The 26269-nt window shown below is 56.7% G+C and overlaps 1 protein-coding gene across 5 annotated transcripts in view; it reads right to left on the minus strand.

Annotated features, from left to right (window-relative positions):
* The window catches only part of TCF20 (transcription factor 20), a 161625-nt gene that overhangs the window by 74106 nt on the left and 61250 nt on the right, over positions 1 to 26269 (minus strand). For 2 of the 5 annotated variants that reach the window (XM_070411238.1, XM_070411236.1), the window contains exon 2: positions 12709 to 12759. The exons of 1 other annotated variant lie outside the window; for it this stretch is intronic. In XM_070411238.1, the coding sequence (XP_070267339.1) occupies positions 12709 to 12759 (51 nt within the window). Of the gene's footprint in view, positions 1 to 5989; positions 6279 to 12708; positions 12760 to 25672; positions 25775 to 26269 lie in introns of those variants that run through there. 2 more of the 5 variants (XM_070411239.1, XM_070411241.1) reach the window with 2 other exon arrangements.

The raw sequence follows: 26269 nt of genomic DNA on the forward strand, positions 1-26269 counted from the left end.
TTTCCTCTGTCTTTTCCCTAAGTGAGTACATCAGCACCCAGAGGCTTCCTTCCTTTTTTCTTTTTTAAAAAAAAATATATTTTATTGATTTTTTTACAGAGAGGAAGGGAGAGGGATAGAGAGTCAGAAACATTGATGAGAGAGAAACACCGATCAGCCGCCTCCCGCACACCTCCCACTGGGGATGTGCCCACAACCAAGGTACATGCCCCTGACCAGAATCGAACCTGGGACCCTTCAGTCCGCAGGCCGACGCTCTATCCACTGAGCCAAACCAGCCAGGGCTTCTTTTCTTTTTTCTACCCAAGAGCGACTGCTAACTCAATCCTCTGGGGAGAGCATGGACTCTGGCAGAAGAGAACAGGGTCCTAGCCTGGAGTCTGTCAGTGTACAGAAGTGTAACTTGGGCCAAGTCACCACCTTCTCAGCATCTTTCCTGAGTTGTAGGCAAAGGGCCACACTAGATAATTTCTCAGGTTTCCTCACATTCTCCATGTAATTCTATAATCAGAGCGCATAGAAAAGGGGGTGAAGGCATGTATGTAGGACGTGGGCCAGCTGGCTGGGAAAGCCTGGGAGGAGGCACCCTCTGGGCTATGGGCAAGGAAGCCTGTCTGACCCTGCTGTTTCCTTCCCTGACAGAGCCCCCCTCTCACAGCTATCCTGCTTCCCTCAACAGCTCCCCCTCCACACACATACCCCAGTCCCACTCAGCCACTCTGGATCCTTCATTTGCAGCAATATCTAGCACAGTGCCTGCATACAGTTGTCATTAATAGTTGCTGGCTTCAGTTGAAGCTTTAACAAAGTATGATGATTATAACATCCCATTCCAATTCCCCACCAAAGAAACATACACACAACTAAAGGATGCTTCTAATAATGCCCAGCACCCATCAATATTTTAACCCATCTCTACATTTCCGACTGGAACGATTAAAAAAAAGCAGGTAACATTCCTCTTTCTTACCCTTTACAAGATACCACTAATGATCCCTCTTAAGCTCTTTTGAGCTAGGTCCCCACTCACAAAAGCATAAAGATATAAACAGAGGGAAGACTTCAATCAACGCACCTCTATTCTTTGGATTAACTTCTCAAGATGCCCAGGGCTAAAGCAAATTATTTACTTTCATGCCATTCCACCTGTCCCACAGATCAAGTCTGACTGCTCCAATATAAATAGGGTTTTATTGTTTTGCTTTATTTTGTTACTTTTACTTCCACAAAAAGAAAATGAAGGCAGCAGAGTTAGAAGGCTCAGGAAGATCTAATGAGCACTCGGGTGCCTTGAACGCAAGCGCCCATGAGGAAGACCTAGGGCATAGTGGCAGAAAAGGCTTCAGAAGCACGAACATCTTCATGACTATTCTGAAGTCCCATCCCTGAGTCTCTATCTTTGTATTCTCTTCATAGCTCTTATCACCACCCGACATTCATATCGACGTACTGGTTACAGTCTGTCTACAGAGCAGACTCCTCTCTTGCCCACCACTATGTCTCCCATGCTTAGAACAGTGCCTACAAATACCTACAAATGAAAATTAGAACACAAAGAACCTTAATCCATGTTTAAACATGAAACCATCTTCCCATCAGGCTGACAGTCAAGTATTCCAATGAGCTTCCACCCTTTCCTACAGAACACCTTACACTGCAGCGGTTCTCAACATGTGGGTCGCGACCCCTTTGGCAGTCGAACCACCCTTTCACAGGGGTCGCCTAAGACCATCCTGCATATCAGATATTTACATTACGATTCATAACAGTAGCAACATTACAGTTATGAAGTAGCAACGAAAATAATTTTATGGTTGGGGTAAAAACATGAGGAACTGTTTTAAAGGGCCAGAAGGTTGAGAACCACTGACTTACAGGTACACACTGCAACACAGCTATTTTCCCGTAGCTAACCTTTTTCCCTTAACTTCCCCACAACAAAGTATCAGATATACCAATAACTCACCTCATAGTTCATCTTCCCGCTGGGCCATGTGCATTACTTACAAAGCAAACACAGCTCTAATGCAAAATCCTGTGTTTGTGGCCATGAGAGCCTTTTCACCTACACTGCACGTACACAGATATTAAAGGGACAACAGCCTAACTAATAATAAAAAAGTTATCCAGTCTAAATGCAATGTGCCCAAATTATGCACTATGAAAACCTTATTTTCATTATATAGTTGACCCTTAAAAACAATATGGGTTTGAACTATGCGGGTCCACTTATATGTAGGTTTCTTTTTTTCAATAAATGCTGTAAATGTATTATCCTTATGCTTTTAATATCATTCTTTCCTCTAGCTTACTTTATTGTAAGACTACAGTGTATAACACATATAACATACAAAATATGTGTTAATCAACTGTTCATGTTATTGGTAAAGCTTCTGGTCAATAGTAGGCTATCGGTAAAGTTTCAGGGGAGTCAAAGCTACACATCAGAGGTGGGGGAATCAGTGCCCCAACCCCTGTGTTGTTTAAGAGTCAACTGTATTATATTTCAAATGTATAACTTTGATGTACAGTTTTGCTCCAATATAAATAGGGTTTTATTGTTTTGCTTTATTTTGTTACTTTTACTTTCACAAAAAGAAAATGAAGGCAGCAGAGTTAGAAGGCTCAAGCAGATCTAATGAGCACTCAGTGCCTTGCACGCAAGCCCCCATGAGGAAGAAGACCAAGGACATACTGGGAAAAGGACTGTCTTTTGTAAACACATCGTTTGAGTCCCATCTGGTCAAACTGAGAGCATCACCAGATAACATGATTCCTGTGCATTATAAACCAGTAACAGACAAGAGACGGCTCCTTCCGTATGAGATCACTCTTTAAGCTGGTGAAAGAATCCAGCTTAGGATAGAACTGCAGAAATGGGTATGAAAGAGAAACTTTTTCGATTAAATCTCAGGTGCACTGGCAAAACTGGCCCGGTATGGGGAAAGTGAAAGTTGAGAAAACTCCAAGGGGCCACTAACCCACTTGGCACAGTCACAAAAATCATGCTTTCCAGTATTTTGTCCAAGTCCAGGTTTCAAGACCAATCTACCACTATCTGATTTTGCCTTGAACAGGCACTGAGCTACACTGGACCTAGTAAAGGCTCCGGAGCCAGGCAGAGGATGGTCACACCCAAAGCCTGACCCCTCACTAGCTCTACAACCCCTCACTAGCTCTACGACCTCTCAAGAAAAGGAGAGGATCGACTTCTCAGGTTTGCTGGGTGGGTTTTTTAAGGCAACTTAAAATACCTTGAACACAACCTAGCATATTAAATCTTTACAAAAAACAACACACACACACACAAATGCTAGTAAACTTTCCCATCGGAAGAGAAGGCTGAACCCACCAGAAACAGTCCAACTTTAAGTTCTAGGTCTAAATAGATGGGATTTCAACTGAATTCCATTCCATACCACTAAAAGGTTATAAAACATAAAAGATGTCTCCTGACATCTTAGTACCTTGGCAACCTTCTCTCACATGTATAAGCACACAAATTACATTTGTAGAATAAGAGTTTTATAACTTTTTCTTGTAACATAAATGTAAATATACATTTGATAACTGCTTACAATTTAAGGGACTAGGGTTTTTAAAATTCCATGACAAACAAGGTCAAAACTTAAATACCACTGTAGATAAATTGCTTATGTGGGAAACTCCAAGTAACTGAAAGCTACAGAGCTGGGTAAGTGTCTACCTATGGGATGGGCCTGATGTTAACATGCAAGAAAAAGTGTGCCTCCAAAGTCAGCAGTATGAGCAAACTTCCCAATGCTGGCTCCCTTTTGAAACTTTGTACACACTGAATAAGAGGGTGATCTAAGAAAGACTATTACACCTTAGGTACATGTCCTTCAAGCATCATAGTAGTAGAAACTTAAGACAAACAAGACCAACTTCTGAGGTTGATCTAGGACTAACCAGTCAGAAGCATGGCCTAAGGCCCTCACACACCATAAAAATCAGTGAAACTAATTGGGGTTCCTCAACATCTGAGAGGAAGCATCCAGCTACCATTAAGGAATAAATTGCGGATGCAATAATTAGTGCACCCTGAGGTGATAGTTAATTCCACTAGCATGCCATTTCGCAGGACATATATATAGTGGAATTCCACTTCATTCCTACTCTGAGAATACTGAAGCTAGGCATTTGAAAGAACTTTAAATAAATCCCTCCCCAATCCACTGCATAGAAAGATCTTGGAATTCCTTGGAGCCAACAACACACAGACCCAAACACACGTGTTACCAAATATACTTGTGCAATATCCACAGATCCAAGTAGTCAACTGTTCCCTAAAATATTTTTCCTACTAACTTCTTGCTCAAAGAAAAAAAAAAAATACAAGGCCATTCAGCATAGGCTAGAATCTACTTTCTGAGAAGCACAGAACAGCACCTGGGATGTGAGGAAAAACTGTACTCTGACGCAGTGCTATGCTCTGTTGGAGAAGTGGCTGGAAGCTAAAGAGTGAGTCGGGCTTTTAAAAGCCAGGTAAGGCACAGCCTGCGCTTCTGCCTTCAGGTAGCTTCTGGCTAAAACAAAAGCACAAGATAGGAGAGACCCAAAACAAATAAACCAAAACCCCCACCCCGGGCGCCTGGAGAGGGTAGGTAACTTGGCCAAGGCCACGGTTTATCGGTGGCAAAGCTGGAAGTGGACCCCTGGTCTCCCAGGTCCAGACTTCAAGGCAGCTTCCCACTCCACCAAGCTGCCACCCCGTGTAAGACGTTGCATAAAACTCTTCACTGAAGCTGTTAACATAAGGGTCCAATTATCATCCAAAGATCTGCCTGTTAGATAATAGCCCGAAAATTCCATCCATTTTACAGCAGTTACCAGAGTCATCTAATCTTTGAAAGGAAAAAGGAAAAAAAAAAAAAAAAGCAGAGGGAAAGGATCCTAATTTTGACCCGTCCCCTAAGGGCAAACTAAAGGTTTCACACGGGCAGACAGTGCTAGTGTCCACAACCAAAAAAACAGACAATCATCCCCACCCGCGGGCCCAGGAAGGCGGCTGCTCCCCCACCGCCCCCCACCCAACTCGGTAAGTTCTCCCCTCCCATCCCGGTGCCCAGGAGCCGGTCCACCTCCCGCCGCGGCCACCGGGCAGGGCCCGATCAGCCCCTCTCCTTCAGCACCGCTTTCCCCTCCAACGGGGAACACGAGCTGAGAGCCCGGGCCCCCGCCCGCCCGCGGGGACCACTGGACCCCCCGCCCCGCCTGCTCCCCGCGGCGAGGGAAGAGAACACCCCACGCAGGAAGTGTGTCCTGCGCGGCGCTCCCGCCCCACCCCGCGCCGGGACCTTGCGCCGGGCCAGCCGCTACCTGCCCTCCGCCCCCCACCGGCGAGGAGCGGCCGCGTCCACATGGCTTCAGGTGTTCACATGGCCATCGGCGGGTCCCCGTCCCTCCCGCGGCCCGGGCGCGCTCCGACTCCCGGGAGCCCGGCCGGCCCCTCCCGGCCCTCCGCCCGCCGGCCTCGCCCCCAGCCCGGAACGAAGCGGCGAGCGCTGCCCGGTCCCCGAGGCGGTCAGGGGCCCCGGGGTCGGCGGCGCTGACCCCGCCGACCCCCGGGCACCGCCCGCTCGCACCCTCCTCCTGGGCACCCGAGACCGCGACCAGCAGGTACCCCACCCCCCGCCACCTTCGGGCTAGGACGGTGTCCAAGCCCCGAAGGACCCCCAGGCCGGACCGAGACCCCTCACGCCCGGATGCCAGGCCGGGCTCTTCCCCTCAGCAGCCCTTGCGGCCGGGCCAGGCCCCTCCTCTCTGCACTCCGGGTCGGGCCGGGCCATGGCCCCCGGCGCCCCGAGTCCCGGCCTCAGAGTCGGGGGTCTCAGCACTCCCGGGTCGGGCCGGGCAAGTACCTCTGCCCCCAGCCCTCGAGGCCGGACATCCCGGCCCGGCCCCAGCGCCTCAGCCCGGACCCCCGCTCCTCAGCCCGGACCCTACCCCCACCCCGGGTGGCGGTTACCTGCGGGAGACCCCCGCCCGGTCCCTCGGCCTCGGCCGGGGGCGGGAGGGGAGGGAGCGGCGGCAGGCGGCGCTGCGCGGGGTGGGGGTGGGGGAGCCTCCGCCGCCTCCAGCTCCGGCGCCCGGGCCGGCGGCGGGGCGGGCCGGGGCCGCGGCCCCTCGAGGCTCGCTCCGGCCCGCGCGCTCGCTGCCCGGTCGGGCGCGCCTCAGGGCGTACTCCCCAGGCGGAGGCCGCGGCCGCCTCGCAGGGGCGGAAAGCCGCTCGATTCAGGATTTTTTCTCTCCATTCTCCCAACACACAGGAAATAACAGAGCGTCAGGTGACGGCGCGCGGCCAATGGGGAGGCTCGAGGCCGCGGCGCGCGGGCGGGCGGGAGGGCGCGCGGCGGGGGCGGGGCGTCGGGGGGCGGGGCCGGCGCGCACGCGCGTGCCCACCCGCGTGCGGCGGCGCCGAGGCCTGCGCGCGCGGGGCCGGCCCCAGCCCGGCCGCTGGGGTCGCGCGGGTCTCCTCTCGGCGGCCGCCGCGCGCCCGTGCCATCTTGGCCCGCAGCTCCCGTCCGTCCGCCTGGGAGTGGCGGCGAGCCAACTTTGTGGGGAGTTAGTGGCCCGGGGTCGCGGGAGCCCCTGGGGCCTCCAACCGCAGCATCCCACCGGTTCTGGCCGCCGAGGGAGCCCGCGAACCAGGGCCAGACCTCCTCCTGGTCACCTGCTCAGAAGGGCTGGGCACGGCGGTGGCTCTTGCCTCCCAACGCCCTCAGGGCCCTGCAGACCCGGTCCCCTGGCAGCCTCCACCTCTTGGTCTCACGTCTCCTCGGATGAATGACTTGGGCCCCCAGTTCCCTTTGCTTTCATGAAACGGGGAGTGCGGAGGCCCCCCAGCTTCACATGTGAAATACATGCTCACCAAATGCCAGTTGCCTTCGCCGGCGGCCTTAAAACCTGCAATGCCTGGTTGGCTGGATCCAGAGTCCAGAATTAATTTGGAGATAAGGTGGAGGGTTGGTGGTGCCAAGGCCGCAGGCGGTTCCCAGACTTCCTTTGCAAATCTCATGTATGTTTTATGGAGCAAAGGAATGGCTTGGCTGTTTAAAAGGAAATCTCCGTTGTAGAACCACCCCCGAGATGTGTGTGCCCCGTGACCCACTGCTCTCAAAAGTGAGGCCAGTGCGGGTGAGATGTATTTGGAGGGATGGTGATCCTGTCTGCGACTCACCTGGATACCTGGCCAGGTTCTCTCCCCGCTCTGGGCCTGTTTCCCACCTGGGCACAGATGTCCTTAACATTGGCTAAAATTGCCGGTTCTAGATGTTAGAGTTGTTCCTTTTCTGAAGCAACCCGACTCGAAAGTAAATTGGAGAAGTGCTTTGCACCGCAGGTGAGGGCTGATAGGAACCAGGTGTGCCGGGGGCCCAGATTTAGGTGCATTTGAGGTACACAGCTCCCCAGGGCCTGGCTCTACCCTTTCACCTCTCACCCCACCTAGCCAGACACATTAACACTTTGCCTTGCCTTAGGCCACCCAAGGAGGGTCCTGGCCGTGGCCACACCTACCCCCAGCTTTGGGATCCCAGGCAGGGCCTGGGTTGGTCCTGGCACCTCAGGAGGATGTGAGTGGAGATGGCGGTGCTATCTCTTGGCTTTTGTCCAATCTCACAAAGTGGGGGCCAGTTCTAATGTGGGTCAAGGCGACGCTTGAAGACTGGGTTCCCCACGCCTCCTGCATGCCTGGAGGGGTGCAGGCTCTTCCGGGGCAGAGCTGAACAGGCTGTGGGGCCCTGCCCTTTGGCAGTTCCCATTGTTCTGCGAGTTTCATTTTCAAATTCTTTGGCACCGAGACTTTTAAAAAGACCAGTGCTGGCTTCTGCTTGGATCAGGGTTGCAGAGGGAAAGGTTGAGGGGCTCTCAGCACAGACCCACGTTCTCGGGACAAACACGGAAGGATGCAGGGGAGCTTTGTGAACCCTGAGTGTTGGGGGCACCCTCGATTTCTTGAGAGAACTCATGAAGCAGGGGGCAGCCCTTTTCCTTACAGTCTCCTGCCCGTCATTCCTCCCTCCCTTTCCCCTCTTCTCAGCTTACTCGGGTTACAGACTGGGGGACTGGAACATGAAATGAATGGTGACAAAGGACAAGAATGCAGACAGATAACGCGTCCAGGCTCTCGATTGCTCCTGCCTCCTGTCCTGGGGCTGACTCCTTAGCCCCCGCCCACTCCACTCCGCTGGACCCCGCTGGAACACTGCCCAGCTGACCTCCACCTGCAAACTTCCCAGGCCTAGGGCCAGGCGACCGCGGCTCCTTCTTATGAGAATCTAGAGATTTGCATAAAGAATTCAGTTCAGTACCAGGCACATGTTAACAACAGCTACAGTTCTATGCTGTGGACATAATACAACACATGAGTAGACGGAGGCTCAGAGACGTTGAATCATTGCCCCAGATCCCACAGGGGCCAGAGCTCAGCACCTGGGAGCACCCTCCTCTTTGACCATGTTAGCATCTTCTATTGTTCTCTCACTGTCTCATCTTCAAGAATCCTGTTTTTCCTCCCACACTTTAAGAAAAAGACAGATTCATTAGATTCATTGTTTCCCTCCCCACCCCTCCCAACCCAGTCCACTCGGAAAATACTTATTTAACGGAATCAGTGGTTTCGGTTCCAGAAGCTAAATGAATCCTGTCCCTCCTCCTCCGGCTCCGAGATGGCTTTTGGAAACCGTGTCACCCCCTTTATTACAAGCTCCTCTGCCCTCCTCCAGGCGCCTGGGCCACTCTGGGATTACAAATGGAGCCTTCTGCCTCTAGGGCACTGCCTCCGCTACCACGTGTCAGTGCGGATTGATTGAGGAGACTGGCCCTGCCCGGCAGATCAGTGACTTGTGCCGAGTGAGCCGCTTGTCGTGCCTTCAGCAGCAGGCGGATGTCCTTCCTCTCGCTCGCTCGCTGGCAGGCTCTTGAGCACACGTGCAGCCCTCACCTTTCTCCCTCTGCGGGCCCCACCTCTCCTTCCTCTAAGCAGGGCCTCCTGCTGACTCGAGCACACCAAGAGGCTGGCCCGGAAGGCTGGCTCCTGAGACAACTGATGAGAGCCTCAGGTTAACAGAGTGGGGAACCTCCACAGCATCCTGCAGAGCCTGTCCCAAGCCAGGCACTTCCCCCAGGCAAACCAGATGGAAGCAGAGAGTACACAAGCAGCAGGGTGGCCAGATCCCTGGTGGCACGCCTTCCTTCCACACAGCACCTGCTGGGTGCTGGGCTGCCAGCCCTGCTGGAGAGGGCAGAGGGGCTTAGAATAATTCTTTCTGGGGCAAGAACAGGGCCGGCTGTAAGGCTAAAGGGGCCTGGGAGGCTCCACAGGGCCAGGGAATACCAAGACTTCGCAGTGTGGGGACAGCCACCTGCTCTTCCCAGGAGGGCTGTGCCGGTGCAGGGCGAGGGGAAGGAGAGATGAGGCCGGGCATCTGTGACGCGCTTGGCGTGAATTTGTATCACAGGATCTCGGCGACCTCTGCTCAGGAGGTGTGGGATGGAAGTCGTGGCTCCCTCTTTAGCTCCCACTGGTCACCCTGGGCTGTTTATGTGACTGTGTCCATCTCTCCCGGGAGTATGAGCATTTGTAGGGAACACACACCTCTGCTTCGTTGGGGTCTCCAGCATCCTATGCAGGATGTGGGTGACTGAACGGGCGCTGTGTGTTCGCCACAACCTGATGAGGCTGGTACTGTTATCAACGCCACTTGACAGATGGGGCCACTGAGCACAGAGTTTAAGTAACTTGTACCAAGGCTCACAGCTTGGAAGAGGCGCAGGTGGGATCTGATCCCAGGCCTTCAGAGGCTGCACTCTTCACCACAGCTTCCCAGCACTTGGTAAACAGTGGACAGATGCACGGACGCAGACAGTTGGTGGGCCCCAAGTCTGCAGGTGGACGGGGAAAGAGGCATGAGAGGCAGCAGGGTGGGCACCAGCCTCTCCCCACAGGAACATGTGGAAGCCCTGGAGGCTGGGCAGTCTGCCTGGAAGACCGCGGCCTCCCCAGCTGGTGGCCTCGCTGTGCGCCAGGGCTTTCATCTCCCCACAGGTGAGCAGAGAGAGGACACGGGAGGAGACACAGCTGAGCGGCTGGAGGCCCCTGCAGCCTGGCCCCACGCGGAGCAGCCCTCAGCCCACTCGGCACTCCTGCCCCTGGTGGCACAACTCTCCCTGGGCGGCCCCTGTGTGCGAGCCCAGCACTGGTCACTGAGCTGGGGGCCCAGCCTGGTCTCACACCCAGGACACCCCTGCCTCGTCCTTCAGCATATGGCTCTGAGTCTGAATTCCTTCCTTCATCGGGAAATTGGAGTGGGAGGAGGGGCTGAGGGATCCGCCTGCCTCCAGGGAGTGGGGTGTCTTACCTTCACTCCTCCCAACAGCCTTATGAGGCAGAGATTATCATCTTCATGGTACAGACAAGGAAAGGAACAGAGAGGTTGAGAGACATCCCCGAAGTGCCACAGCTAACAGGTGGCAGAGCTGGGATCTGAACTCAGCCTTCTGGCCCCAGAGCCCCCGCTGCGCACCACAAGGAGTTAAAGTGAAAATGAATAGTTAAAGTGAAAATGAAATAATCTAGCCATCGCAGTGCAAAAGCGTGTCCTCAGCACTTCACCCGCATTAACTCACTTAATCCTTACCGCAGCCCTGTGAGGTGCACGCTGGCATGAGGGCATCTTGCAGATGAGGAAACGGAGGCCCAGCGCCACGAGGAAGGGGCAGAGTTAGAATGTGAAGCTGGTGGGCTGGGCGGCAGGCTCCAGCTTCGCTTTATCACGAGATAACAATAGGGAAGGTCCTTTCCTTTGGGATTATTTCTGCTTGAAAGCTCAGGACTTTTAGCCCCATCTCTGCGGGGCTCCACGGCAAGGCAGTGCCACATGCTGAGGCATGCTGGGAAAAGACTTTGTTCCAGCCTGTTTTGTTGACACGCTCTTCATTTTAAGCCTGAAACCCAAGCTTCCTGCGAAGAATTCAAACCAGGGAGAAAAGTGCAGCCATGATAAAGCCACCACTCCCCCTGCGTGGGGCTCCCTGCGTGTCCTCGCCCCTCGCTTTCACGGGCCCGAGCAACTCCCACTTCACAGCTGAAGCAGCCGAGCCCAGAGCTGCTAACAGGATGCCCAGCGGCACACAGCCGCTAAGGGCTAGATCTGGGACCTGTCGCCGGGTCCTCCCTGAGAATCCCGGCTCTTCTGACCACATCAGCGGCGCCGCCCTCTGGGCACAGAGCGGGGTCTTGCTTGCTGGCTTGGAGGGCAATGCTTCTGTTCATCTGCCACAGGCTGGTCCCTCAGTGTCAGGATCCCTGGATCCCCGGGAAGATGCCAGGACACAGGTGCAGATCTGCAAAGCTGGATGCCGCCTCCTCCATCAGGGAAGCTGAGCAATGCGGACATCGATGCCCCCTCCACTCCACCTCCCTCCGGCGACTCGGGAGTGGCTGCCCTGCCACCAAGGTGACTGTCCTTTGGAAGCAGCCATGCCACGTGAGGTTCCTCACCCCTGCCCTGCATCTCCTCGCCAGGACAACTGCCAAGGCACACAAGTGGTTCCAGGGAAGTGAGAGCAGCAGCATCGACAGATTCTCCGACTCCCGGCCGGTCCTCCGGACTCGGCCTCTTCCCGGCCCACCCACTCTTGCAGCAGGCTCCTCAGTTACCCAGAGCCAGCTCTGCCCCCACTCCCTCTGGCCCCAAGGTTTTCAACGGGTCCCAAGTGCCTTCGGAGTTTGAGTCGATTCTCCTCCACCTGGAACACAAAGCCCCCATCTGGCCCAGCTCCATGCTCCGCCTTCTCTCACGTGTCCTATGCCGCCTCTTTGCCAAACACAGTTTGGAGCTGTGTTCCCGCCCGTCTGCGCCCCAAAGCATGAAGCCCTTCCTCTTCCCTATATGTTGGAGTTATACCCTCTTTCAAGTTTCAGTCTAATGCCACCACCTCCTTGAAGCCTTACTTTAATACTCATCATAAATTCATTCAACAAACACTGACTGAGCCCTTGTCATATGCCACGCCTTGAGCCCAAGGGTCCCTGTTGTCATGGAGCCTGCAGTCCCATGGGGCCATGAGAGGGAATGGCCTGTCACGTAAATAATCATTTGGTAACAGCCACGACATACATTAGTGAGACAGTGTGGCAGGTGCCCAGAAGGTGTACAATAGGACCCTGGGTCTTGGGGGTCCAGGACATTTGGGATGATGAGAACTGAAGGACAGACAGGAAGTAGCCATGTGCTGAGGTTGGAAGGGAGCTCCAGGTGGCAGGCACAGCGAAGGCCCTGAGACAGGGGGGAGCAAGCAGATTTCGGGAAGGGAAAGGAGGCCAGAGCAACAGACACGAGAAGCTGGAGATGCAGCTGAAGCAAGACAGCGCAGGCCGCAACAGGCATGGGGACTTTATCCCACGGGGACAAGGGGATCCCAGCAGAGGGAACAGTCAATACTCGTTTTTACCGATCCTGCCAGCTGCCCTGTGGCTGAGCATCTTCTGCAAAGTGCAGGCTTTGGGTCTGACCAGCCCTGAGCCTCAGACATCTGGTCATTCGGATGTGGGATTCCCAGATCCTCCTGGACGGAGCTCTGAAGGACAGAGCTGGCCTCCAGTTCTCCCGCACCATCCCCAGCACACGGAGCTGCTCCAAAAGCATGTGTGGAACGAACGAACAGAGAGGACGAGACACTTACCAGCATTTCCCCTGGAAGGGGCCAGGCTGCCTGAGGGGCCTTCCATGTTCTCTGGAAATCACAAAATCAAGGTTTTAGTAAGGCCACGCCTCAGGGAACCCCTGAGAGCAGAGCCGGCACCCCGCCGATGTCCACACCCAGGGCCAGCACCCAGCAGGACCCCGCACGGGCATCTGCCGGTGACCACCTCGTGAATGACAGGCAACAGAGCGAACGCCCCCAACAGCTGTAAGGTGCTTTCCACACGAGAGTCCGGGCTGGGGCCGTCCTCCCAGGTGGGTACGGCTGCCGCTCCGCTTTACAGAGGAGGAAACCGAGTCCCAGGAGAGGGAGGACCCCTGGCAAGTCATGGCAAAGCCAAGACAAGAACCTGGTCATCGTTCAGGCTATATGGCTCCCATGGTATTAAGGGCACTTTCCAGAAATTTCTTCTAAAAATATTCTAAAGTGACATATTTCATCAGGATGCCTGTCACGCCAGCAGTGGGAGCCAACACACCAATCCTCGCAGGCTGTTCCCCTACCGTCAGGTCCTGGGCACCGGAGGCCCTGCGTGACAAGTCCGTGGCTCCCTGGGATTGGTGTCGGCACACAGCAGGCGCTCAGTAAATGCTCAGTGTGTGAGGGAGTCAGCTGATTTGAGGGACAACCACGGAGAACATTCCTACAGCTCTTAACGGGTGTGCTGAGCTACCTGCATTACTTCAACATCCTCACAAGCCTCTGGGGTGAGTTTACAATGATCCCACCTCACAGGCGTGGAAACTGAGACTCAGGGCAATAATTCGCCTGCAATCACAAAGCCAGCGAGCGGCAGAGCTGGGACGTGAACCCATGCAGAGCCTGTAAGCCAGCCCCATGCCCTGGCTGAGTGAAGGCGGACAGAAACCTCCCGGAGAAAGGAACGGCACCCGCACGCCCCTCGAAGGCCATGGCCTTGTGCGGAGCCCCTCCCCCGTGCTCCAGTGACCGCTAGTCCCATTCCCCGTGGACCCCAGGTGGGCAGTGACAAGCTGGGATGGCAACCACCTCATTACAGGCTTCATGTCTCCCCAGCCTCCCTCCCCAATGGTCTCTGGACTCCCTGCACCTGCCCTGACTCATACGGGCTCCCAGCATTATAACCACACGGACTCCTTTTTGGTAGTAGGTGAGGGGTACGAAAGGACGGGAGGGTGGAGGGCGCTGCAACCCCGAGCGAGCTCCCCAAGCCCTCCGAGCTCGGCCTTCCCATCTGTCGAATGGGGGCAATAATAGCGCCCGCCACAGGGCTGCGCTGTTTCCGTTATCCTGGCCTCAGTTGCACCATATACTGTAGTGGAATCACTCATCCTGCCATCACCCGGCACAGACCGTGGAACAAGGGGTGAGCAGGCTGTCCAGCTCCAAAGCTGTGCTAAGGAGAGGAGGGGGAGCACGTGAACGGCCAGGTGTTCGCGGTAACTGTGCCTCACAGCCAGTGTGGGCCGGAGGTAGCTCCCCAGCTCTGTATATGCCCACTCCCAGGGCGCTTCCCGAACTCGTGCATATCGCAGGGTGTTGGGACAGCCCCATGCCCTCCTGGGGCCTCCTGGGAGCCACGGCCCTGCTGGGCCCTCTCGGGTCCCAGCTGCAGCCCAGGTGAGGTGAGCTGCTGGAGCAGGAGGAGCAGCGGGAAGGCCAGGCACAAGGTTGTTCATCTGCGGCCGAGTGAAGAATAGGAGGGAAGAAACATCCTTTCTGGAAAAATCAATGGGCAGATGATACCGCCCAAGTCACAACCTACATGGAAGCCATCCAAGAAAATCAGAGAGACAAGAGAATCACAGCCCCTGGGTCTTCTGTGGCCACGCAGCCTCTCAGCCGGGGGAAGTGAGAGGCGAGCCAGCCCCAGCCGCCATCCTACAGGGAGGACCGCCGGGGCGCAGGTGGGGGCCACGGCTCGCTCAGGGCCCCGAGGTGTTTTGGTGGATCTGCCATGGGTGAGGGGTGTCCAGCCCAGGTGGCTCATTGGCAGCGGCAGGTGGGCCCTTGCGGATCCCCAGCCATCCGCTTCCCTCTGATCTTGCCCATACTACCAGGGTGCCAGTGTTGCCTCTCCCAGAAAACACCAAATCTCCGTGGCTCTTCCTTGCATGCTTTTGGCTTCTGGGGTGCCCTGTCCCCCCACCTCCACCCTAACATGTTGGGCAAAGTTGGGGGAGACTGCCTAACTCATAGTAAGTGCTCACAGATGTGAGTTATCACCAAGCACGATCATCAGCCCCATTTCACAGCGAGGGAAACCGGCTCCGAGAGATTGGGGACACCCACGGACACTGGGTGGGCGGTCCTTCACGCTCCTCGGCTGCCTTCTCTCTAAGCTAACAGGCATCGAGTGCCCTCACCCCAGTCAGGGACCAGGCATCCACGCTGCTTCCCTGGCAGGGTTGGCCCCAGCTCAGAGTGGGGCCTGGGCCGGTCTAGGACCCTAAGAGTCCTGAGACTCCAAATTAAGAGGAGATCCAGGCTGGCATGGGGTCATCTGGGAACCCTAGCACAACAAGGCCAGGCTGAGAGGCCTGACTTGGGCGGAGCTGGAACAAGCCAGGATCCTAGAGAACCTTCTGAAGCTCTAGGATACAAACACTCAGAAGGCGAGTTTGCAGTGAGCGGGAGATGTTTGTGTGAACCTGCCCGCTCTGTCTTCAAGTCAGGGTCTCCTTTCCTCCAGAAATGGCTCCCACTGCAGAGAGACTGGCCCGTCCCCTTCCCCTCCCTGGGCTTTGCCACGAGGTGACTAGCCTTTTACACCTTGAAGCTCTGCTCTTGCACTTCCTTCTGGTGGAATATCCTCCTCCCCTGCCGTAGCCTGGCTAACTCCTACTCATTCTTCAAGGCCTTCAAATGCCAACTCCTCTTGGAAGCCCTCTTTGATTGCCCTTCAGAATTCACGGAGGCACTCCAAGGAGAACTTTTTTCTGTGCCCCTAAGTTGCTGGTATAGCCAGCTCCCTCATAACCACAGCTGTCATTAATTGAGCACCTACTGTGTGCAGGTGCTGCACCTGCAGTCTCTTTATTTTTTTTTTAATTTATTTTTATTGATTTCAGAGAGGAAGGGAATGAGAGAGAAACATCAATGATGAGAGAATCATTGATCAGCTGCCTCCTGCATAACCCCCCACTGGGGATCGAGCCCAGAACCCGGGCATGTGCCCTTGACCAGAATCGAACCAGGGACCCTTAGAGTCTACAAGCCAATGCTCTATCCACTGAGCCAAACCAGCTAGGGCTTCACCTGCAGTCGCTTCAATCCCCAAAACCAGCCTGCAGGTAGAGGTTACTACTCCCAGGTCACTGCCTTTTAAAACCGACTGGGAAACTTGCCCGAGGCCACACAGCTAGAGAGTGGCCGGGGAAGACTGTCACTCAGGACCGCCCGGCTCCAAAGCTACCAGGGCACATCCGATCGGGGGACTGTGGAAGGAGGGGCCTGCTGCGCCTCTCCATCTCTGTATGCCTGCAGGGTGCCAGCTCTGGGAACCTGGACTGGGTGATGTGAGCTGAATGGCCAGCCGGCCCTCGCCGTGGCTACCTGCCTGGTGCTCCCAGCACCTCTGGCCAGGAGGGTCTCGAGCCCAGGCCTGGAATGGACCCAGCACCTGGGCCATGGGCAGGGCCTATTCACTCTTCCTTCCCTTTCCATCTGGCACAGGAAGCTCCACGGGACACCAGAGCCCGCAGACCAGGCGAAGGCCAGGCAGGCACTGCTCCTCACGCCCTGCACACTCTCTGGATCCCCTGTGCAGCCTGACCTGTGGGCCCAGGATCTGAATAGATACACAAGGCTCCCACGAATTCCCAAAGGCACATTATTAAACTACCAGAGGCTCTCAGCACGGGACAGGCACCCTCTTCACAGACGTAGCTGCAGCTTCCCCCACCGTCAGCTCCCTGGGAAAAGTCCCCACCGGGTGGGTCTGCCCAAGGGAAGTGAGCCTCTCACGCCTTCTCGGATGTGAGGCAGGGCGACTGTCCCATCCTGGTGGCCCAGATTCCTGGGGAGCTGCGGGTTTCCAGGCACAGACCTCCTTCCGCATTGCTCAGCTCCGGGCAGGTACTGAGAACGCTGAGGACGCCTGAAAGTCCCTGCCCCCAAGTGACCACAGTGTGGTCGGTGCTGTGAGAGAGGGAATGGAGGCGGGAGGGGCACAGACCCCAGCCCATCCAGATGGAGGGCAGGGGAGGCTTCCTGGAGGAGGTGAACTGAGTCCAGAAGGACCTGACCTGGCCAAAAAGGAGGCGTTGAGGTCAACGTGAGGGACCGGCTTCCGGGGAAGGAACGGTGTGTGAAGGGCTGGACCCCGCTGGCCACGGCCTTCCTCTGACCTTCCAGGTGAGGAGGGCCCCTGCCCTGGCTTCTTGGGTCAGAACTCTGGGTCTGTGCTCGGGCCTGCGCTCGGGCCTGGGCCTGTGACACCCACCCTGTGCCTCCCCTGGAGACCTGCTCCAGAGGTCACAGGACCACCTGTGTGCAGACCATGCGCCGGCCGGAGTCTGGTTGCAGCCCGAGCCTTGGGCTGTGATTGCTTCCCAGCCCAGGTCCGGCCCAAGCTCCTTGCCCCCACGGCCTGTCAGAGGAGGCAAGGTCCTGGGACACTTTGCCAACACCAGCCTGGCAGCGGAAGCCTCTGCCAGCCTCCGGGGCAGCCAGGCCAACACTGCGGCGGAGGGCACACCGGCCCCGGCCTGTCTCTGAAGCCCCATCTCAGCCTCGGTCCGGGCTCTTGGTCTCTGCTCATCCGGGGGGAGCAGCTGTGGGCAGAAGCAGCCGAGTGAGACCTCAGCCATCAATGACAGGAACCGCGACCCGGCCCGGGGACAGAGACCTCCCAGGGAGGCAGCCAGCCAAGCAAGGGCAATGCCCGGGGGTCGGGAGAGCAGCCTGGGCCTCCCGCAGCCTGAGGAGGCGCTGGGTGCAGAGAGGAGGGAGGCCGGCTCCTCCCCGCCATGCCGCCCTGTCTGTCTTCAGCACTTCACTGTAAAAATAAATGGAAGCAGCACACGCCAGACAGAAAAGAGGGAGGAAAAAACCCACACCGCCCCACACGGGCTCCCTCGGCGGGTCTGGGCCAAGGCCTTGGTCTGGGTTACTTGCTGCTGCTTTTCCCGGGGAAGCTGCCGGTGCCAGATTTGCATTTACCACAAACAGAGACAACACAATGTCATAATCCTTCTCCTGTCATTCTCCCCTCTCTTCCTCCTCCCACCTCAGACACACACACGCTCACACAAAATGACGGCTCCCTCGACAGCCTGAGTGAGCAAAGCCCTGGATCTGCCTCTTAATTGCTGGCGTTTCTCGCTGGCCGCCCGCTCCGTGCCCATCGCCCAACTTGCAGCAGACCACCCACCGCCCCCTCCTTTGTCCCAAGTCCCCGCTGACAAATGGCCTGCTGGAGGTGGGAGAATAAATATGCCTGGAAACGATGGGGGGGAGCGAGAGGGAGAAGCCAGCCCCCGCCCCCGCGGCTGCCTCTGCACCCTCGCGGCCGGGATCCCGGCCACAGATGCTGGCTGGACCGGAGGGGACGAGGGGCGGTGATGGTAACTCTGGCCCCTGGGACTCTGAGCAGGGGCCTTGCCCTTCACGCCCCTGCTGCTGCCTGGCGGCTGGGCTCCCAGCGCAGCCCCTCCTCTCCGCCCGCCCGTTCTCCTGGGCGCTACTCTGAACATCCCCCTCGCCTCCCTCCCTCCCGCGCTCTTTATGGCAGTTTCAAAGCTGCAGCCGCCACTTGAGCAGCTGCGGCCTTTGATGGGGACAAGGCAATGAAGGCCGCCCGCCCGCCCCGGGAGGCCCCCGCCCGCCCTGCCCTGGCCCGGCCGCCCCTGCCCGCCCCCAGCCTCAGCCTGGGCAGGGCAGCCTGGCATGGCGGGGTGCCCAGTGGGCACGCCTCGCACACCAGAGCAAACTTTCACGACCGGAGGGAGAGGCGCCGCGCACGCCACGCTGGTTACCTTTGCAGCAGCATCCTTCCTGGCACTTGCCCCAGACCCCTGGACAGACCACCGCAGACCGCGGCCCACCAGGGGGAGGAAAACAACTCCAGAGCGAGGACGGGGAGGAGGGAAAGGGAAGCGGAGGAGGAAAAGGAAAGGGGGGTAGTTTCCCAGCTCGCAGCCTCCTCACGGCTCCTCCTGCCCAAGCGGCAAGTGAAGTCACGGCTGTGGCGGTGACATCAGCTGAGCCTCTGACATCACGGCCCCTGCTGGATCTCACCTCTGCAGGGTGGAGATGGAGGAGCAGCAGGGAGGAGGGATGGATGGAGGAGGGAGGAGAGCACCAATCCCCCCAGAGATCTCGTGCTAGCGTGGGGGGAGGGGCGGGCGCCTCATCTCAGGGAAAATGTTTTATCTCTATAGATAGGGGCGATATGTGTCTATTTATAATTGGCCCCAGAGTGAATGGCTTAAAAGGGGTGACTACCCACCACAGGGAAGAACTACAGTCTGCCCTGGCTGGTTTGGCCCAGTGGATAGAGCGTCGGCCTGTGGACTCAAGGGTCCCGGGATCGATTCCGGTCAAGGGCATATGCCTGGGTTGTGGGCTCGATCCCCAGTAGGGGGCGTGCAGGAGGCAGCCCATCAATGATTCTCTATCATCATTGATGTTTCTATCCCTCCCTCTCCCTTCCTCTCTGAAATTAATAAAAATATATTTTAAAAAAAGAAAAAAAGAACTACAGTCACTGCTGCTCTTAGAGCCCATGGGGTAGAGGCCAGCAGGACGGCTATGGAGCACCTACTCTGTGCCTGGGACTCCCCACCTCGGTGGCGCTCAGGAAGACCTGGCGAGGCTCAGAGAGGGAAGGACTTTTCTGAGCTGCTCAGCAGGGAACTGAGCTGGGGTCTGAGGCAAGGGCACGAGGGGAAAGGGCTGTCCGGGGCCAGCAAAGGGGCTCAGAGCCTGCAGGGCAGCCAGGCGGCCTCGGGGCTTTCTGAAGCCTCAGAGGCTGCCATGCGGACTTGGGTCTGGTAACTCTGGTCAGGCCACCCCCTGAAAAGGGGGGGCTTCAGTGGGGCAGGCAAGGTGGCCGGTCCCCATCACCCCCAGTCCCACCTGGGGGAAGGGGTGACAGCAGCAGGAGGCCTGCCCCTCAGGGTGCGGCCAGCAGTGCTGGGTCTGATGGGCTGAGCACTAGGCACCCCCACTCCTCCTCCCACTCTCTGGCAATGCCCGAGAGGTAGGTACCAAAGCCCCGTGTCAAGGTGGGGAAACTGAGGCCTAAGATGTCATGAGACAAAACAGGGACTTAGGTGTCCTGTGCCTGGGCCCTGCCCTCAGCCTGAGCCTCCTGCTCTCAGCTGCTCAGGTCAACCCCAGCCTGGCAGGGTCTCCATCCGATGCCCACCTCCTCCGAGAAAACCACGTGTGCTCCAGACTCTGCCTCAGATGCGAGGCCACAGAGCCCACGCTGCTGTGCTCCCTTCATTCGGAGACCCAGGCCCAGCCCAGGGCTTCTCCAGGCCCCCGTGCCAACGCCTGGCACCACCGTCTCCCCTGGCACATGGGACATCCGGGCTGCTGGCCACTGGCTGCCCCAGACTCAGTACACCCTTCACCTGAGCTTCTGGGCCTGACATTTGGTGAAGACCTACTAAGCACCAGACTCTAGTTCTCCCATCTCATCCTTCCCAGGCCCAGGACGCCAGGGTTACAGTCCAGGACTCGGCTGTTTCATTGTCTGGAAAGTACTTCCATTTCTCCCAGGCTTTCCCTGCAGCCCAGAGCTCTGTTCCCACTCATCTTCGTTCAGGACTCCCGCCATGCTTTGCACCAGTCCTCCTCTCCCTGCCCGCCCCCCCCAAGACTAGACATGGTGCAGAACCCACACCAGACACTCACTAAGCCCTTGTAGTAAAGTGACTGCACTCACAAAAGATGTGTGCACACCTGCAAACACCAGCCAGGAAGCCCGAACCAACACCTTCACTCGGTCCCCTATCAAACCATGCTTCTCTCACCTGGGGCCTTTGCACGTGCTGTTCCCTTCGTCTGGAACACCCGCTCCCCCTCTCCCTCCCCCTCCCCCTCCCCCTCCCCGGTGCTTGGTTACATGAGGGTCTCAACTGAGACACCATTTCCTCTGACCCTCAAGTCCGCTTTAGCTGCCACTTTGCATGTCTCCCCCATTGCAGCTCCTACTCAGTGTCCTGGGGAGACGGCGGGAACTGCTGGAAAGGGATGGGGGCTCCGAGCAGAGTGCCAGGTTCAGGCCCCAGCTCCCCACCTTGCTCACTGTGTGACCTTGGCCAGCCCCCTGGGTCCTCTATGGTAAGTCTGTTTCCTCCGCTGTGAAAGGGGGGCAACAGCAGCTGTGCTGTTCAGAGGGTTTCACCAGACCCAGCGGAACTGACCACCCTTTCATCTGCCTTCCTCCTGGCTGGGCTGCCGGACCAGCCAAGGACATGGGTCTGTCTTATCTCCTGACCCCTGGCACAGTGCCCGCACACCGTGGGCCCTCTACAAACACACACTGAGGCCCTAGCCAGCTCACTCAGTTGGTTAGAGCATCGTCCCCCTCTGCCAAGGTTGCAGGCTGGATAACTGGGCAGGGCACATACAAGAATCAACAGTGAATGCATAAATGGAATGAACTGATCTCTCTTTCCCTCTCCCTCTCTCTAAAATCAACAAATAAATGATTTTTAAAAAGAGAGAAATATGTACAGACAAACCTAGGTAAGGTTGGTTGTTAGTGGCTGGGGAATTGTAATTCACTTCTGCAGGTGCCTGTATCAAGCTGTCTGGTTTTAAGTCTTAGTTCCACCACTTCCTTCCTGTGTGATCTTGAGCAAGTTACTTAACTTCTCTGAGCCACAAATGCTCCGCCTGTAAAATGGGGATAAGAATGGCGCCTGCCTTATAAGGTTATTGTCAGATTACAGGAGAGAAGGGATGTGAAGTGACGGGGGCAGTGCAGACTCCTAGCAGGAGCTGGGGCCGTGTCAGCAGCATCGCTATTCCTTCATCTAAACGGGCCTGGCAGGTGCCACGGAGGGAGGCTGAGGGGTGCGGCGGGCTGGGGAGGAAGGGCTTCGGAGGCACAGACTGGGCTCCACATAACTCACTGGGCTCGGTTCCTCACCCTGGAAGCAAGGCCACTCTCCTGGCCTCGCTGAGTTTGTGAGTGGGTAACAGCAAACAGAATATGCAAGTGCCCAGCACAGGGCCAGGCGCTAAGCAGATACACAATGAATGTGGGTTCCCTTCAGTTTCCTTGAACCAGGGACATACATGCACAATTATTCAGTAACTTGTCACAAACATCTTGACATGGGTGATGTGGGCTCGCCAGCCAGGGCAAGCGATGCAGAAAAGAGGCTTAGAAGGAAAGACCGGGGGCTGGGGAGACAGCAGGAGAGGCTTCCTGGGGGAGGAAGCTGGGTCAGAAAGGCCGGGGGAAGGGAGGCTGGAGCAAATGCAGAGGCAGAAGAGTGGGGACACGCAGCCCCCCAGAGGCATAGCGTATTTCTGAGCCAGTGACTCAGACACACTGGGGTGGAGATGAGCTTGTTTTGGGTAGCGTGATGGCTGTCCGGAGGGCTCCATGAAGCCTCCATGCTAGGCATGCTGAAGGCCAACAACACAGAGACCAGAACAACCGATCTGGGAGGGATGCTGGAATCATCTGGCCCGGCCATTCTACAGACGTGGAAACTGAGGCCCAGAGAGAGGAAGGGACTTGCCCAAGATCACCTGGTAGGTCAGTGGCCCTGGAACCCCTGGGCCAGAATTCTTCTCAGAACTGCAATAATATCAGTTAATGGTACGTAGGTAGTATTTACTGTGTGCACCCCATCTTAGCTTCTTAGGAGGATGGTGAGGGGCTGCTGTTACTCCCATTTTACAGATGAGCAAACTGAGGCCCAGAGAACTAAACTGAGTCACACAATGAAGAGCAGAGCCAGGTTTCAACCTCAGGCTGTCTAGCCCCAGAGCCTCGGCTTTTAACCAACACACTCTCCTGCTTCTCATCGTAGCAGATACCCCTCGCTCCCATCATGCATGCATGCACCCCACACCCCAACCAAGCATGCACGCATTCATTGAACGGTACGCATTTCAGCTCTCATCACTTCAAGCCTCGAGGGGTCAGCCGTGAATGCACAGCCAACCCCGCGGAGCCCCAACCGCCTCTGCGTGATCCCCACCTCCTTGCACTGTGCCCAGCCCTTGCAGAGCTCACTAAAACCCGCCTCCTGAAAAGCCCAGTTTCAAATTTAGCTGCCCGAGACCACAGACCACGCTACTGCCGGGAAGCCACAAACCAACCCTCTTTCAAGGGCCATTATGTCACCGGCTTCGGAAAGGGAGAGTGAGGACGATTGATCCAGTATCAATTTCTGGGCAGAATGGTGAGTCCACGGAGGTCTGAGGCCTCACTGGCAAGAATAATAATAAACAATCCTGCAAATCAGATTTGGGCATGTTCAGTACATGCGGCTTGAAGCAACGGAGTGAAAAAGTGCAACGGTGGACTCCTGCCACCAGAGCTTTCAACAAGTCTGGCCCCCGGGCATCCGTTCAGCCCGCCCTGGTGGCTCCCACAGACCTCCGCCTTCTCCTGCGAACAGCAGAGCGCCTGCTCTGTGCCAGGCCCACGATGCTGTTCTACCCAAAATGCTGGCATGACTGTTCCATTCCCCAGATGAGGAAACGGAGGCTCAGAGAAAGGAAGACTTGTCCAAGGTCAACACTGTCTGGTCGCAAAGACTGTGATGCCCCTCAACATGGCCACTTCCGTGCAGGCCGGGGCGGGTCCGCTCCTTCTCTGACCCTCCATGTCCTCCTCTTCCTTAGAGGAAGACATCGCGAGTGAGAGCGGCAAGCTCCCTCCCTGCCCTGGTACTGGGTGTGTCCCTCGGACGAGGCTGGAAGACTGGGGCCGAGGACAGGAAGCAGGGCCAGGCAGATGTCCCCTGACCCACATCACCACTGTCTTCGTGTCACCTCCGCCAGGACCCTAAGTTAGTTTGCGAACAGCCCAGACAACAGATCTGACAACCGAGATCCACTTCAGCGAGGGGGACTTTTATACCCATTCGACAGACGGGGCTATAGACTCAGCTGTAAGATAAGCCGCGCTCTCCCTGCGCCGCTTCCCCTCAACACGCTCTGGGAGGTTCCGACATGACCTGCTGTGCCCCAAAGAGCCCAAGTGGGAGGAATGGGATGGCTGCTGAAAGCAGGTTATTGGTAGAATTATTAATAATAACCCCCAACATCTGCATAGCACGGTGCCACTCCCTGGCCGTGCAAATGCTCCCAGCCTCAGTTACCTTCCCCATAAAGTGGGAATAAAGGTAGTTATTCTTCCCTGAGGGGACAGCACAGGAACCATGCGTCCCATTGTACAGATGAGGAAACTGAGGCTCAGAAAGGTGGCAGGAAGTGCATTAAAGCCCCAATTTGAACATGGGTCTATGACACTGAATGTAGGAGGCTGAAGGGAGAGAAAGGCCTGGTGTTGGGGGCGGGGGGAGTGTCAGTGGGCTGAGATTCTGAACCAAACACACTTTTATCCGTGGGCAGCCCGCCAATGGCCACAAACAGGGTGATCTCCCCGCCCGGGGCCATCGGGGGCCTGCAGCCCGCCCCAGGCACAGCTGCCGCCCTGGCAGGCCCCCAAAGAGCCCCCGAAGACTCGCTGCGCTCCCGAGCTCTTTCCCATTCCAAACATGCCAGAGCCGCGGACCCCGGAGGCTGCTACTTAGCGCCAGATTAATCACAGCGAATTCTCCATCCAGATACTGCGCGCAGGCCGAACTCCCACCGCTAATCGCCGTAATATTCTCCTCGGCGTGTGCAGGCGGCCGGGGCGATGTTCCAGGAATATTAATTCTCCACAGCCGCGCACTCCCGCCGCACGCATGCGCCCCCTGCACCGCCAGGCTGCAGCGTGGGGACCGGGGCCAGGGGCCAGCAGCGGGCAGAGCCCCTGGGGGTGGGGAGCAGCAGCCCCAAGGCCTAGCTGATGTTTTAACACCAGCCCTCCTGGGAGGTGGCTCCTGCCTATGGTGAGGGTCACCCCACTCGCCCTCCCTCCTCCCAGTCCTGCCCCAACTTGCAGAGGCTCAGGGGCCCTTCGAAGCCACATAGCTCTGAGGAATCAGGCAGCCAGGGACCAGCTCATCCCAGCCCTGCTCCCCCCACCCCCTAAAAAAAAAGAAAACACAAAAAGGAACGAAAGTCTTTCATCTGCTCAAAATATAAAAACGTGGGCAGCGGAGGTGGAGGGAGGTGGGCTCTGCTGTGGGCAGGGGAGGGCAGGCCTCGGCTGGTGGGAATCCTGAACCCTTGCTCAGCATCGTTACGGGACCCTCTCCCGTTGTGTGGCCACTCATAAGGGGGGCCCAGGGCAGGCCAGGGGGTGGCTTCTAGCTTCGGGAGGGCCCTGAGCAGACGGTGCCCTGTCCACGCCCACAGGCTCCGGCTGAAGTGCCGGCTGCTGGGCCTGGGGACGAGACGCCAGCCTGCCTGCAATTCAAAGTAGACACCAGCCTCCTGCCCGCCTTGACCCTGAGTTTCCTAGAATGGCGCTGGGAAGAGTCACATCTCCAGGGGCTTTGCAAAGTGCCCCTCTTGTCCTGGTTCAGACTCAGTACAACCACAGGAGGCAACTGTAACACACCAGTTTACAGATAAGGAAACTGAGGCACAGAAAGGCGAGGTAAAGGGCCCAGCCAGATCGGTCCCAGGCAGAATTTGAACCCCGGTCCCTCTCTTCCCTGGGACTCCATCTCCTCTTCTCTGAAATGACCGTAATGTCCTTCCGGCACCAGAACCTGTCCAACCAGCAAAAGCAGTTATTGAGCACCTACTGTGTGCCAGGCCCAGGGTGCCAGAAACGCATAGGATTGCTCAAGGAACTCAGTCCAGTGGGAAGAAAAATAAGTAGACCCCTGACAGTCCAGCCTGAGCCCCAAGGAAGGGGACCTACCCCATGGCCTTGGAGGTTAGGGAGGGCTTCCCGGAGGAGGCAGTCGCTGAGGAGCGAGGGTCCTACACTGGAGTCTGGACCAGAGTGGAGAGATGGGGCCGCGAGTAGTTTTGTGAGCGGTGCAGTGCAGGCAGCCTCCGGGAGGGGAATCACATGAGCACAGGAAGGGTGTGGCGCACAGTGGGATGGTTCACCGGGTGTGACGGGCCCAGACCTGGTGCAGATCCAGGTGGGCTGAGCTAGGCCCTGGTCCGGCGGCCCAGGCCAGGCAAGGGTAGGGCTGGGGCTGGTGGACAGAGAGGAAGGGGTCTCCTGAACTCAGGTTTCCTGACTCCTGGTTTGGCTGAGAGGCAAAGCTGGTGAGAACACCAGAAAGGTGGGTCTGTCTAGCTCAGTGATGGCGAACCTTTTGAGCTCGGCGTGTCAGCATTTTGAAAAACCCTAACTTAACTCTGGTGCCGTGTCACATATAGAAATTTTTTGATCTTTGCAACCATAGTAAAACAAAGACTTATATTTTTGATATTTATTGTATATATTTAAATGCCATTTAACAAAGAAAAATCAACCAAAAAAATGAGTTCGCGTGGCACCTCT

The sequence above is a fragment of the Myotis yumanensis genome, unplaced genomic scaffold, assembly GCF_028538775.1.
Source record: "Myotis yumanensis isolate MYYU_CA2020_CCGP unplaced genomic scaffold, mMyoYum1.0.hap1 SCAF_3, whole genome shotgun sequence".
Lineage (NCBI taxonomy): Eukaryota > Metazoa > Chordata > Mammalia > Chiroptera > Vespertilionidae > Myotis > Myotis yumanensis.